General features: G+C 69.5%; 1 protein-coding gene across 1 annotated transcript; it reads left to right on the top strand.

Moving 5' to 3' along the window:
- Positions 1 to 13,817: 13,817 nt before the first annotated feature.
- SP6 (Sp6 transcription factor) lies at positions 13,818 to 14,918 on the top strand (the record flags this gene model as incomplete). The annotated part of the gene is made up of 1 exon (XM_084275706.1): positions 13,818 to 14,918. One exon carries the CDS (start codon positions 13,818 to 13,820, stop codon positions 14,916 to 14,918), a length of 1,101 nt encoding a protein of 366 aa, XP_084131832.1.
- Between the last annotated feature and the right edge of the window lie 376 nt (positions 14,919 to 15,294).

Below are 15,294 nucleotides of genomic sequence, written 5' to 3' on the forward strand. Positions count from 1 at the left end.
TTTGTTTTCTCCTTCCCTGATGCAGGGCAGGGGAAGAGGGGGGAATTCCCTGAGGCTCTGGGGGCGTTTAAGGAGGAGGAAGAGGAGAAGGAGCTGAAATAAAGGGAAAGCCGGCCGGCCGCGCTGCCAAGGAGGCACGGGGAGGTCTGGGCTCGGGGAGGAGGGAGCAGCTCCTCGCTCTGCACCTACAAGAAGAGGCTTTCGAGGCGAGGGAGCAAGCGGATCGCGGGGCACCCTCAAGCGGCGGCTCCCCCAGAGCGACCAGAGCCCCTTGTGGAAACTTCCAGCAGCATCAACCAACCCGCGTGCGGTCCCCTGAGCGGCAGAGATGCTGCCGCGCTGCCCGTCCCCGGGGAGCAGAGGGAACTGCCGGGGGTCCTCACCTCCCTGCGGCACCCCCAGCCCCGGCACAGCTCCCCCAGCTCCAGCAGCCACCCACCCCGCTACGGCCAGGACTCGAGGGGAACGAGCCTGAGCCCCTCTGCACATCCCAAAGCCAGGAGGGGCTGGGGAAGAGGGGCTGGGGAAGGGGGGCTGGGGGAAGGGGGGCTGAGAAAGGGGGGCTAGGGAAGGGGGGCTGGGAAAGGGGGGCTGGGGAAAGGGGGGCTGGGGAAGGGGGGCTGGGGAAAGGGGGGCTGGGGAAGGGGGGCTGGGGGAAGGGGGGCTGGGGAAGGGGGGCTGGGGAAGGGGGGCTTGGGAAAGGGGGGGGGGCTGCACTGCTCCCCACGCCCCCCAAACGCACATCAGCACCCCACCCGCTCCACGAGAAGCCAGGGGCAGCTCCGCACACAGACCGCGGCCGCAGCATCCATCCCACCCCCCCCCCGGGCAACGAGCCCCTCCACCCCCCCCAGGGCTCGGGCATCCCAGCCCCGGGCACCCCCCCGACCCGGGTACCGCGGCACCCCCATCCCAAACACCCTCACTGCAGCCCGGGCACCCCCGGCAGGGTCACCCCGCACGGCCAGACCTCCGCCCGCCCCCTCCCTCCCTCCCTCGGAGGCCCCGGGAAAGGCCCCTCCCGAGGCCCGGACACCCCCGAGACCCCCAACGCCACGTCCCGGGACCCGTCCCGGCCCAGCCCCTCCACCCACCCCGCCCTCGCCGCCTCTCCCGGTGGCGGCGGCGGTCCCCGGGGAGGCGGGACGAGGGGCCGGGCCCGCCCCCAGACCGGGCCCCGGCCCCGGCCCCGGAAGCGCCGCCCGCCCGTCCGGCTCTCGGGGAGGGCGGGCCGAGAAGGCCGCACGCCCCTTCCGGGCCCGTCGCCGCCGCCGCCCCCCTCCCCGCCGCCGCCGCCCCGCTTCGCCCGCCCCCGCCCTGGGCCCGCACAGACCGGCCGGAGCTGCGGCGGCGGCGGCGACCCCCTCACGGCGCCATCTTCCTCCTCCGGGGCCGCCCGGGCACCGCCCTAAGTGACCCGCCCCCTCGGCGGGTTCTCGACCAATCGCCGCCCGGCTTGCTGGCGCTCTGGCCAACGGACGGCGAAACGCTCTACCGCCGGCCAATCCGCTGCGGGATGCTGCTTGATGGGCAGCTCCGCCGAGCAATAGGACCCGTGATGGAGTGGCAGCTCCGCCAATGGACGCGGGCCTCCGCGGTGACGGACGGAAGCGGAGACCAAATCGGAGGGCGGGGCTGTGACTGACAGCGACGCTGACCAATGGAAACGCTCCCAGCCTGTCGCCATCCGTTGCCTGATTGACAAGCCTTCAAACCCGAGGGGGGGGGCGGACTTCCTCGTGGGCGGGAGCCACCTAAAGCCCAGCTGGCGGTTGGACGCGGGTCTCTTGATTGACGTGCAGAGCAGCCAATGGAAGCGCGAGGCGGCCGCCCCCCCGCTTGCGATTGGCCGCGCCCCTGGCGGGGGGTGTGTGGCGCTGACGGCTGATGACGGCAGCGGGGTCCCCGCGGGGGCGGGGGAGTCCCGGGGATCCCCGGGGTGGGGGGGGCTCGGCCGGTGCTTTCCCCTCCCCCTCGCCCCGGCCCCGCCGCTCCTGGGGCTCCGTTCGTGTGTCCCGGGCCGGGCCCTTCCCTGTCCCGCCGCTCCCGGGGGCTCAGTGGGTGTCCCCGGTGCTGCCCCCCCGCCCCCCCCCATCCCGTCCCCCCCATGCGCGGGGGGCGCAGCCCCTGCCGGGCCCCGGTGGCTGAGCCGCCCCCCCCCCCCCCCCCGGCCCCATCACCCCATCCCCGTGTCCTCGGGGCAGCCCCGGATCCCCACGGCGGGGGAGGGGACGCCCCAACCCCGGTGTCCCCCACCGCTCCCATTCCCCAGGGATGGGGGGGGGGGGGGGACACGGCGGGGATGGGGGGGGGGGGGGGATTGGGCTGTGTCCCCCCTGCCTCGAGTCCCCCCTTTTCCCACCCACCCAGCCCTGAAGCCGAGGGACTCAACCATCCCCCCCGCCACCGACTTTAGGGGGTGGGGGGAGTGGGGAGGGGGGGTGGGGAGTAGGGGTGTCCCCTTGGCTCCAACCCCCCAACACACCCCCCACCCCCCACCCCCATGCCAGGCCTGCCAGGGCCCCGGGGTGCCCAGCTGGCTCCAGCCCCCACGGGACCAGCACCTCCCACTGGAGCCAAATAATTGCTCGGTGCTTTGTTGTGCAGTGTCTATGGCCCCGGGGCCTCCATTTGTGGGAACTTGCTGTGGCGAGAGCCTCCCTTTTAATTACCTCCCCTCCTCATGCTCCTGCTTACTCACCGCCTGGCACCGGCGCCTCCGACCCCCGCCCCCGGCCCTCGGCCCCCCCCCCTGTTGCTGGGGGTCCCTGCGGCGCGTCTCGGGGTGCTGGTGTCATGGTTGGATGGGCCAAGCGGCCCACGAGTGGGTTTTCACCCCCCTGCTGTGGGGCGAAGGCGGGTGGGAGCCCACGGCAGGTGGAAGGGGAGGGTTGGGGGTTGGGTGGCTATTGGGGTCCCTTGGGTGGGGGCCACCCACAGCCACCCCCCTGGGACCTGGCTCTGGCCAAGCTCGTAAACGCGTCGGGAGCGTCGGCGGCCGCGCTGTCCGCGTGCCGGGCCCACGGGGACGCACACGTGTGGGCCGCGGCCGCGCCGCGGTGCCGCCCGAGCCGTACCCCGTTCCTGGCCACGCGCCCCAAGAGCGGGACCCCGCTGGGGGACACCCCGGGAGGCCCCTCTGGCATCACCGCCCTCTCTGGAGGCCACCCCACTGCGGGGGTCTGTCCCCCGTGGGCTCAGCCGCTCCGCAGCCGTGTCGGGGAGAGGGGCCCGAGGGGTCCCCCGGGCAGCTGGTGGCGGGGAGGTGGGAGGCAGCGGTGCCCAAGGGCCACCGCCTGGCCCGGTGCCCGTGCGGCCTCCGCTCCCGGCGCTCCCAGTCCGGCTGCTGGGGCAAGTCCCAGCCTGCCGCTCCCTGCCTCAGTTTCCCCAGGCGGGCAGTGACGCCGGCTTTCGTCTGCGAGCCCGGCGCGGACGCGAGCGCGGGCACGACCGCTGTCGCCATCCCTGGGGAAGGACCGTGCCCACGGCCCCGGCCAGACGGGCTCTGAGCAGTGGGGTGGGGACGGGGACACGGGGACACGGGCTTGTGTGGTGAGGCAGGGGATGGGGACAAGGGGCTGCGCAGCGAGGACTTGGGTTGGCATAGCAGGGCTGGGATGGGGACATGAGGACACGGGGACATGGGGACATGGGGCACAGAGATATGGGGACACAGGGACATGGGGACGCAGGAACATGGGGACACAGGGACATGGGGACGTGAATACACAGGGATATGAGGACTTAGGGACATGGGGACACAGGAACATGGGGACACAGAGATATGGGGACACAGGGACATGGGGACACAGGAGCATGGGGACACAAGGACATGGGGACACAGGGACACGGGAACATGGATACATGGGGACACAAGGACATGGGAACATGGGGACACAAGGACATGGGAACACAGGAGCATGGGGACATGGGGATATGGGGTCACAGGGACATGGGGACACAAGGACACAGGGACGTGGGGACATGAAGACACAGGGATATGAGGACTTAGGGACATGGGGACACAGGAACATGGGTACATGGGGACACAAGGACATGGGAGCACAGGAACATGGGGACATGGGGATATGGGGACACAAGGACATGGGAACACAGGGACACAGGGACACAGGGACGTAGGGACATGAATACACAGGGATATGGGGACTTAGGGACATGGGGACACAGGAACATGGGTACATGGGGACACAAGGACATGGGAACATGGGAACACAGGGACATGGGGACACAGGAACATGGGGACATGGGGACACAAGGACATGGGAACATGGGAACACAGGGACATGGGGACACGGGGACACAGGGACACGGGGACATGGGGACACAGGTCCATGCAGTGAGGCTGGGACAGGTACCTGGACACGCAGAGCAAGGCAGGGGACAGGGACACACAGGTTGTCACGGCAAGGCTGGGGCGGGGACAGGAGGATGGAGGGACACAGGGACCCCTGCACGGCCAGGCTGCGCCAGGAGGACCCGGAGCCGTCCCCCGGGGTCCCCGTCCCCAGGCCCCCAGCAGCCCCCCCGTGCCCGTGCGGGCCGTGCCGCGCTGCGGGAAGCGTGCCCAAGCCCACGCTCAATTAGGGCAATTACGGCGCCTCCTCAGCCGCCGGCCCGGCCCCGCGCCCGGCCGAGCTCCTTAAGCTGCTCCTAATGATTTCTCTGGCGAATTAGAAAGTGGTTTTGTAGAGGCTCTTCCCGGGGGGGGGGGGACGGCGGGGGACACACACACGGTGCCGTCACCGCTGCCCCGGGGTCCTGGCGTGCGCCCAGCATCGCCTCCCGCGCCTGCGGTGCCGCCCGGAGCGGAGCGGCTCCCACGCTGCCTCCCGGTCCCCGCCTCTCCCCTGGGTCCCACGGGGCTGCCGTGCATGGGACAGGCTGGCACGGGGCTGCATGGGCTGGGGGGGTGTCTGGGTTCCCCCCACCATCAGCACCAGGCGGGTCCCAGCGTGGCTCTGTGCTGGGGAAGGTGGTGGTGATGCCACGACCGGGTGGAGCCTGTGCCTGGTGTGGTTGGTTGATCGTGTCCCTTGGTGCAGCCACACGTCCCCGTCCCCAGTGTGACCATGTGTCCCCAACCCTAACGCAGCAGCACGTCCCCATCTCTTGGGCAGCACTGTGTCATCTGTTCCCAGTGCTGCTGTGTCCCCATCCCCAGTACAACCCAGTGTCCCGGTACAGCCATGTGTCCCCCTTCCCAGTGCCACACATGTCCCTGTCCCTGGTGCATCTGTGTGCCCCTTTCCCAGTCCAGCCACGTGTCCCATCCCCAATCCAGCCACGTGTCCCATCCCTGGTCCATCCACATCCCCCATCCCCAGTCCAGCCATGTGTCCCATTCCCGGTCCATCCATGTGTCCCATTCCTGGTCCATCCATGTGTCCCATCCCCAGTCCATCCATGTGTCCCATCCCTGGCCCATCCATGTGTCCCATCCCTGGTCCATCCACATCCCCCATTCCCAGTCCAGCCACGTGTCCCCATCCCCAGTCCATCCATGTGTCCCATCCCTGGTCCATCCATGTGTCCCCATCCCCAGTCCATCCATGTGTCCCATCCTTGGTCCAGCCACGTGTCCCCATCCCTGGTCCATCCATGTGTCCCATTCCTGGTCCATCCCCATGTCCCCCTCCCTGGTCCATCCCCATCTCCCATCCCCAGCCCAGCCACATGTCCCCCTCCCTGGTCCATCCCCATCTCCCATCCCCACTCCATCCATGTGTCCCATGCCTGGTCCATCCACAACCCCCATCCCCAGTCCATCCACGTGTCCCATCCCCGGTCCATCCCCGTGTCCCCCTCCCCAGCCCATCCCCATCCCCCATCCCCAGTACACACCACCAGCCTCTCCCCACCGCCGCGCCGGGCAGGTTTCCCCACACAGTGACTGACAGCCGGGCCGGCTGGGTGCAGATAAGCAGGGAAGATTACACGGGGCTAATTAAAAGTTGCGTTGAGCGCTGCAGCGAGCCGCCAGCTGCATCGCCACGGCGCAGAGAGGTGAGAGAGTCCCGACAGTCACTCCGGCTCCCGCTGGGAAACGCTGCCCCGGGGCGCGCCCTGACCTGGCACGCACCGCGGGCAGGGGAAGCCCGTCGCGATAATCCCGGGAGATATCTCTGCCAGGCAGGCAGGTGCCCTGCCTTCAGCTTGTCCCCGGGGACCAGGCGGGCAGCCCTGTGCCAGCCGTCGTGCCCCCCGGGGATGCGGGTACCGCTGTGTCCCCAGGGGCACCGGGGCTTGGCGCGGAGCTGCATCCTCAGCCCCAGGATGGCACGGGGGTGGGGATGGGGGATGTGTGTCTGTGTGTGTGTCCCCGCTTTGCTTTTGGAGCTAAAAGGCTGTGGGGGCTGTGCCCTCCTGGGGTTTGGGACCCACGTGCTGGGGGTGATGGAGGTGCTGTGCTGGGCGCTGATCCCCTGGTTTGGTCAGACAAGGGGGTGCGGGGCTGTGTGGCCCCCCATGGGGACTGTGACACCCCCATGGGGACTGTGAGACCCCCCCATGGGGACTATGACACCCCTATGGGGACTGTGACACCCCTATGGGGACTATAACACCCCCCACATGGGGACTCTGACATCCCCATGGGGACTGTGACACCCCTATGGGGACTATAACACCCCCCCCCCATGGGGACTCTGACACCCCATGGGGACTGTGACACCCCTATGGGGACTATAACACCCCCCCCATGGGGACTATGACACCCCCATGGGGACTATGACACCCCTATGGGGACTATAACACCCCCCTCGTGGGGACTCTGACACCCCCATGGGGACTGTGACACCCCTATGGGGACTATGACACCCCCATGGGGACTCTGACCCCCCCATGGGGACTCTGACACCCCCACGGGGTCTGTGAGCACCCCGGGCCACCCAGCATCGCCCACACCATGCCAGCCCCCAAAGACTTGGGGTGCCCCCCCAGGTCCTGCCAGCACCCCGACTGCAGCCCGCAGGGGGGTTCAGCGCCAGCCCAGCATCACCCCCCAGCCCGGGGGCGGGTGTCTGCGTGTGGGGCCGGAGGCAGCAGCTCCAGCCCCTCCAGGGAGGATCCGGGCGCTTCCCTCTCCCTGTCTGAGGCCCTGCAGCCCCCCCGAGGGCTCCCCCCGAGCCAGGGCGACCCAGACGGCGCGGCCCCACGGCACCTGCTGCAGAACCCCCCCCCCCGGGCACCACCACTGCTCCCCCCCCCGCCCCCCAGCATCCTGCTCCAGGGCACCCAGCCTGCACGGAGCTCAGCACCCACATGTGGGTGGGTGGGGGGATGGACGTGCAGGGGGCACACGTGTGGACAGGAGACCCCCCCCCACCTCACACACACACACGTGTGCTGAGCCAGCCCCGCCCCCGCACCCCCTCCCCCCCCGCAGACACCAATTTGGTTTATGGCAGCAGAGGAAATTGCTGTGTGTGTCCATCTGTCTGTCCGTTCCCCCGAGCCAGGAGATGTTTGAAGTGCTCTGCCCCGGGGGCTGGGAGGGGCCTGGGCCACCCCTCCATCCCCCAACATCCTCCTGGAGCCCCGAGGGGGGGGTCGCATCTCCCTGTCTCTCCATCCCCATGGCCCTGGGGGGACCAGGAGGTGCCTCTCCTCCATCCCTCTGTCCCCCCAGCCCTGTGTCCCCCCCCCGTGCTGTAGGGCTGTGCCCCCCAGCTCAGCACTGCCCATACCCCATGTCGGCTCCTTTCCCCCCCTGTCACCCACTGGGGCGTGTGTGTCCCCCCCCCAGCAGCACCAGGCTCTGGGTGTCCCCCCCCACCCCCAGCTCTGGGTCCAGAGGTGGGGTGAGGGCTGGGGGCACAGGGTGTGAGGCTGCTGCCTTGTGCCCCCCACACATCAGGGGCCTGGATGCAGTTTGGGGGAGCACTGAGACCCCTCCTGCCCCCATCCCAGCTCTGTGTGGGACCCAGGACCCCCCCTCATCCACCCCTCAGTGTGTGTCCCCCCCACCTTGAGAGGCTGGAGCAGCTCCTGCTGCCTGAGCACTTGGGAGGGATTGGGGAAATTTGCCTCTCACCTTGTAATTTATGCAAATGGGCTCTGTAATTAGCTGTAATTTCAAGGCACTGCTCGGGCTTTCAGACACTTGGTGGCAAGGAGATGTGCCCCCCCCCCCCCCCCCAAATCCTCCAGCATCAGTGGGATTGTCTCCCCATGTGTGGCCCCAGCTGGGGCTCCAGCTCTGCTCGAGGTGGCTCCAGGAGACCCTCACCACCCCAGACCCCCAGTCCCATCCCCCCCCCCCAGTCCCCCCGGTCCCCCTAGTCCTGTGCCACTGCCCCATCCTGCCCCAGGGTCTCAGCCCCCACTGCCCCCAGCAGCTCCTTCCCCCCAGCAGTGTTTTGGAATGGGGTCTGGTGGATCTGGGAGGGGGGAGGTCCTTGGGGCTGGGTGCTGGTGGCCTGAGCAGGTCAGGGTACTCCCAGGTCCTCATCCCTCTCCCTGGAGGAGCCCCACAGTGTCCTGTGCCCCCCCAGACACACACCCTGCAGCCCCTCCATGGCTCAGGGCTGCTGGGGAGGGAGGGTGACAGCAGCCAGCACCCAGCACCCCTGGGCAGGGACTCCTGACTGTCTCCTGCATCTCCCTGAAGCACTGGGGAGACTGGGAGGGGACCCCGGAGTGAAAGGGGTGGCAGGATGAGCCACGTTCCCGCTGTGTGTGTGGTGCCCTGGGTAAGTCCCACCGTGGGGTCCCTGCTCCCTGTGGTGACCCCGATGAGGACGGGGGTCCCGCCAGTGCCCGGAGCTCTACGGGCGACGTCTGCAGAGCGTTCCCTGCCCTGGAGAGCTGCTGGCAGCCACCATACGGAGCCTGGGAGGCACCTGGGCAGCCCTGAGCCACCACCCCGGCCCAAACAGCGCTTGGGTGTCTCCAAGCTTGAGCATCCCCCCCCCGCCCACCACTCCAGCATGGGAACAGCCCCCAGCACCTTCTGGACAAGTGCAGGGGAGGAGAGATGGGGAGACCCTGGGGCTGGGGTCCCCCCGTGTTCCTCTTGTGTTCCCCATGTGTCCCTCAGAGCACTTGGGCACCAGAGAACGTGTCCACCACCATCACCCAGCCCCACATTGCAGGTTGCTCTGCTGCCTGTGCTACCCCTGCCCATCTCAGGGTCCCTATCCCAGGGTGTCCATCCCGGGGTTCCCATCCCAGGGTCCCTATCCCAGGGTCCCCATCCCGGGGTCCCCATCCTGGGGTTCCCATCCCAGGATCCCTATCCCAGGGTACCCATCCTGGGATTCCCATCCCAGGGTCCCTATCCCAGGGTCCCCATCCCGGGGTCCCCATCCTGGGGTTCCCATCCCGGGGTACCTACCCCAGGGTCCCCATCCCAGGGTCCCCACCCCAGGGTCCCCATCCCGGGGTCCCCATCCCAGGTTCCCCATCCCAGTGTCCCCCATCCTGGCATCCAACCCGAACCACGGGGCCAGGCTCACGCCACAGGCAGCCGCGTTTCGGCGGCGGTGGCAGAGCCATCCCTGGGATGATGAAAACCAGGAGAGTTTTCCCCTGGGCGAAGGAGTTCCCCGCGCCCTCCGCCCGGCCGGGCGCTTGGCAAGCGCGCCGGGGAGATGGGCTCCCACGCGCCGGGGAGATGGGCTCGGCCGGGAGAGCCTGAGGTGCTACCGGCCGACATCCCAGCTCCGCAGAGGGACTGGAACCTTGCCCCGTGGGCTTTGGAGTGGGGTGGGCTTCCTCCCGGGCTGTGAGGGTCCCCGCGGGGTTGTGGCTCCCAGCAGCCGGCCCCCACGCCAGCCTGGGGAGGTTGGCAGTGGAAATGGGGACACGACGCCAGGATGATGAAGTGGCAGCTCTGGCTGTGGCATTGCCAGAGCCTGGCAGCTCCCTCCCAGCACCCTGTGTGCGGGCGGCCTCGCTGGTGGGGAGAAGGGAGCCAGGAGGGTCGGACAACCCCATGGCTGAGGGGGGGGGACAGGCTCAGCTGGGACCTCTCAGACCCTTTTTTTTTTGGGTGCCCCGAATCCAACTGGGTCACGGTGGGTCCTGCCACCAGCATCCTGCTCCCTCCCATTGCACACCCAGCTCTGCCCCAGAATCACATTCCCTGCGCCCACCCCCATCCCATTTACCCCGGGGGGAAACAGGGGGAGGGGGAGGGTCACCTATCCCCCCATCCATCCCCCACCGGGACAGGTGACACCCCCGGGGGAACAGGAGCAAACGACCACCTTCTGTGTGCCACCCCCGGGCAGGGAGGGGGGGGATGGATGGGACACACCGGCTGGGCTCGGTGGGATGCCGGGGGGTCCCCGGGGAGTGTGTGTGGAGGTTGGGGGGGGGTGTTTGGCAGGAGGGCGACAGGAGGAGGAGGGCGGCCACGGGCGCGGGAGGGAGGCGGTTGTTTCTTTCTTCTTTAATTACCCCCCTGTTTGCGGTGTCTGCTGCGAACTTCCCGTCCCCTCCCTCCGCTTTCATGCGCCGGATCCTGGGACCGGGACCAGGCTGCTGTCAAGCGGCGGGGCTGGGGCTCTGCCTCCAAGGGTTAAAATCACCTGGGCCGGGGAGAGGGTGGAGCTGGGGCGGTGGGGAGGAGGAGGAGGGAAGAACCGGGAGTCGGGGCTGGGACCCAGCCATTCCTGCTCGCCCGGCCCAGTGGGTGCCCCATCCCTGGGGAGCCGTGTGGGTCCCTCGGGGTCCCCTGGGGAGCACAGCGCCCGCGCCACGCCGATGCGGACGGAGCCGCCGGGAGCTCGCTGCCGCTAGACCCGTACGTACCCCCGCGGTGCTGCCCCGACGGCCGGTGCGGAGGGGAGGGGAGGGGAGGGGGGGGAAAGCGGCGGGGAACCCCGGTGGGGACCACCCCCCACCCCACGCACACCCCCTCCATCCCCAGCCGGTGTTTCGGCGGCTGGGAACGGGCTACCGGCGGCCCCGCCGCCCCAGCCCAGCCCAGCCCAGCCCCGGCAAGTCTTTGCTTGCCGCCTCGCCGCGTCCACTGGCCACCGAGCCCCGAGGCTCCCGGCCCCTTCGTCTCCCGCGACGCCCTGGCCCCATCCCCCCCTCCCACGGGGCCGGGACCCCCCTTCCCCTCCCCCCTCACACACCCCCGCTGCTTCCCGGTGCCAAGCTGCGGTACGAGGGGTGCGGGACGGGAGGCTGGGCGGGCTTCCCACCCCCTCTCCTACCCCCACGCCTCCTCTCCGCGCCTCGACCGGCGCTGTCCCGTCGCCCCTTCCCTCCCTCCCCCCCCAACAAAGCCCCGGGGAGTTTCGCTCCGGAGCGCTGCTGTGGGCTGGGCGCTGGGCTGAGCGCGGCGGCATCTCCCCCAAAACCCGCCGTACCCACCCCAAAAACCTGCGGTACCCACCCCAAAAAAAAACCCCTCGGCATCTCCCCAAAACCCTCAGCATCACCCCAAACCCCTCCTGTGCCGGCCCCCACCGGCGTTCCCGAGGCACCCGTCGGGGCTCCCCGAGCCCGGCCGGGCAGGAGCCGGGGCTGCGGGCTGGGGGCAGCGCTGCCGGCTCAGCCTCGCCGCGGGGCGAGGCACCGGCTGGGGCTGGGAGACGGGCAGAGCCGCCTCTGCCCAGCCTGGACCGTGACTCACGGGGGACGCATCACTCGCCGGTGCCTCAGTTTCCCTGCGGTGAAATGGCCAACGCGTCGTCGAGCCCCGCCAGGGAGGGGGGACGCTGGGGGCCCTTGGGGAGTTTTGTCGTCACTCCCGGATGGAAAAACGCCCCGGGAATCTTCGCGCGTGGCTGGGGCAGCCGGGCAGGGCAGGGCCACGGGTGGGGGTGTCCCTCTCACCCCCCCTCCCCCGGCTCCAACCCAGGGCTCATCCCCATTCCCTGTCCTTGGAGCTGGACCGGGTGCAGCTGCAGCTGACCTGGCTGTGGGTCTTGATGTGCGTGGTGGGGTCATGGATCAGGAGCTGGGTCTCGGTGGGACCCCCCTGAGTGGATGGTGAGGAGTGGGAGTGGGAGACCTGTGGCCATCGCTGCCTGGAGCTCACCGTGGTGTGGCTGTGCCGGGTCTGTGGTGGGTGGGACTTGTGTGGGACCCCACAGAGGGTCCCCTTCCTTCTCCTCCCGTTGGGTTGGGGGGCTGGAGATGTGCTTGCCTGGTCCTCTCTGTCCCCAAATCCAGAGGGGGCTGTGTGGCACAGGCTGCCACCCTGTTGTCCCACAAAGAGCCATCGCCACGGGGCTTTGTGGCTGTGCCCCACTCTGGCACCCACAGGGTGCTGGGGGGGGGGTCTCAGGACCCCGCTGGGGACCAGCACTGTCACCTACCCCACTGGCACCCCCAGAAGGCAGGGACAGACCCCAGGGGCTGGCCCCAAAATCGGTGCCAACCCCCCAGGTTGGGAGCGGACAGAGCTGAGCCCCCCCAGGGGAGCAGCACCCCAAAACCTGCTCAGGCTGCCAGCCCTGGGGGGGCTCATTGCACCCACAGCCACTCTGGCACCAGCTCAAGGCCGAACCCCCACATGTGTCGGTGTCACAGGTGGAGGTGGGTCCCAGTGGGGGGGTTTTGGCACCCCCAGCTCCTGCCCCTCTCCTTGGGGTCCCCCCACCCTCTCTGCCACTGCCTGACAGGGGAAAACAGCGTCTCCAGGCAGCTGGGGGGGGTCTCAGCATTGGGGACCCCTCCCTGCCCTGGGATTAGTGCTGGAGTTTGGGGGGGCTCTGGGGGTCCAGCCTCTTTGCACAGGTGAACCCCCCACCCCAAAAGCTTCAGCACCCTGGGTGTCTCCCTAGGGATCTGTCCCACACGGGCTGGGGGTGGCGGGGAGCCGGGGTGGCAGCGTGGGAGGAGACAGTGGGGTCTGTGGGGATGGGGTGTGTGTGGGGGTCTCAGCCACCCTCCCCCACCCCCTGCAGTGCCGGTGGGAAGTCGGGGGGCGGGAGCCGGTGGCGGCAGGTGGATTTCGACACCGGGGTGGGGCCCGTCCCCAGTGGGGTTTGCACAGCTCCTGGTGAGTCACGGCCGCCCTGCCGGGGAGGCAGAAGGTGCCCGGGGGTCTGGGGGTGCAGCGGGTGCCCCGGGGGTCTGGGACCGCAGGCCAAGGCAGCCTGGATCCCGGCTTCAAAGGGCTGCCGGTGGCTGGGCCCCGGGGCTCTGCTGCCTCCCCACAGCCAGCTCCACTCCCCCAGCCTGCTGCTGAACAGCCCGGGCTGCATCCCCTGCCCCCCAACCTGTTCGGAGTCCCCCTGGCAGCCCCCCAGCTGGGCCAGGGGGCTTGGGGTGGGGGCAGAGATGGGGTGATGGTTGCCCAGCTTGGCTGGGGTGCCGTGAACCAGGATGGTTGTGTGGGTGCCGTGTCCCCCTGTGATTGAGACACGGCTTGGGGACCCCGCTCCTGTCCCCTTGGGGACCCCGCTCCTGTCCCCTTGGGGACCCCAGCTGCGCTGGAGTGACACAGTCAGGGAGGTGACAGGGCAGATGCTGGCAGCTGCTTCGGGCTTCAGAACTAGGCACTGACCCCTCTGCATGTGGCACAGGGTCCAGGGATGGGTGCCAAGGGGTGACTCCCCACCTGGTGCCACCGTCCTGGTGCCACCACCAGGCTGTGGAGCAGAGAAACCCCCTTGGTGGGGCAGGGGTGTCCCCGAAATTCCGGGTGGTGGGGTGCTGGGGACACTGTCACCTTTACTACAGCACTACCGTGATGGTGTGGGACAGGAATTGGCGTCACTGGTGTGGCCCCCCCCTGTTCTTCTCACAGCTCTTCTCTCCCCTCTCCCCACCCCCCCAAACCCCCCCCTTGGCCCTGCAGGTCTGTCTGTGCCGCCGCCCCGCGCCGCTCGGCAATGCTCACGGCGGTCTGCGGCTCCCTGGGGACCCAGCCCTCCGACGCACCCCGCTCCCCGACCCACCTGGACCTGCAGCCCCTGCAGCCCTTCCAGCCCCACGGCGCCGCCGCCGCGGCGGCTGCCACCGACTTCTCCTCCCCGTTACCCCCCCCGGAGCTGCCGCTGGCGGGTCCCGACGCCTCCGGCTTCGCCGCCCCCGGTACCTACGAGCCCCATGGCCCAGCGCGGTTAGAGCTGCCCACTGACGGCCCCGCCGCTCCCGGTGCCTACGCCAAGCTGCTGCCGGCCGCCGCGGACATGGCGCATCCCTACGAGCCCTGGTTTCGACCCCCCCATCCCGGGCCCACCGGTGAGGAAGGAGGCGTCAACTGGTGGGATCTCCACGCCGGAGCCAGCTGGATGGAGCTGCCCCCCGGGCAGGGTGGGGGGCTGCAGGTACCGGGGCACCCCGGCTTGCCGCCCACCCTGGGAGGGTACGGAGCTGGGGAGCATCAGCTCTGCGCTCCCCCCACCCACCTACTGCCCCCCCCTACCCAGCACCTCCTGGGACCGGAGGGGGCGAAGGCGCTGGAGGGACCCCCAGAACCCCGTGGTCCCGAAGCAGAGGGCGGTGGGCGGCCGAAAAGCGCCCGCCGAGCCGTTCCACGGGGCGGGGGGCAAGCGGCGTGTCGCTGCCCCAACTGCCAGGAGGCGGAAAGGGGGGGTCCCTGCCCGGAGGGGGTGAAACGCAAACACCTACACAACTGCCACATCCCCGGCTGCGGGAAGGCGTACGCCAAGACCTCCCACCTCAAAGCCCACCTGCGCTGGCACAGCGGCGACCGCCCCTTCGTCTGCAACTGGCTCTTCTGCGGCAAGCGCTTCACCCGCTCCGACGAGCTCCAGAGGCACCTCCAGACCCACACGGGAGCCAAGAAATTCGCCTGCCCCGTCTGCGGCCGCGTCTTCATGCGCAGCGACCACCTGGGGAAGCACATGAAGACGCACGACGGGGGCAAGGACGGGGGAGAACACGAGGTCAAAGGCGCCGGGGATCCGTCAGCCGGCAAGGGAGGCAAGAGGGAGGCTGAGGGGGGTAACGCCGCCCCCACAAACTGAGCCGGGGGGAAGGAGGCCCGGGGTGGGTGGGGGACGTGGATGGAGGTGGGGAGAAGCTTGGGAGGACCCTTCGGGGCCGGTCTCTGAAGGGTGTTGGGGTATTGGGAGGGGAGGATGGATGGATGCAGGGCTGGCACCTTGTTCTCCTAAGTGGTGGCGATTTGGGGAGGGGGACGCACACCCGCGACACCCACGCACCCACTGGTGGCGCAGCCCCGTCCCCCGCTGCGGGGGTGCCGGATGGGGAGCGCTGGAGCTGCCCCACGGCGGTTTCACTTGTCCCGCTCCCCCTCTCCCACCCCAGTTCTCCCCTCACCACCCTCCCACCACCCCCACCCCCACCACCCCCCCATTCCCCATCCTCCCCCAGCTTCCC

This window comes from Gallinula chloropus (assembly GCF_964237585.1).
Source record: "Gallinula chloropus genome assembly, chromosome: 26".
NCBI classification, from domain to species: Eukaryota; Metazoa; Chordata; class Aves; order Gruiformes; family Rallidae; genus Gallinula; species Gallinula chloropus.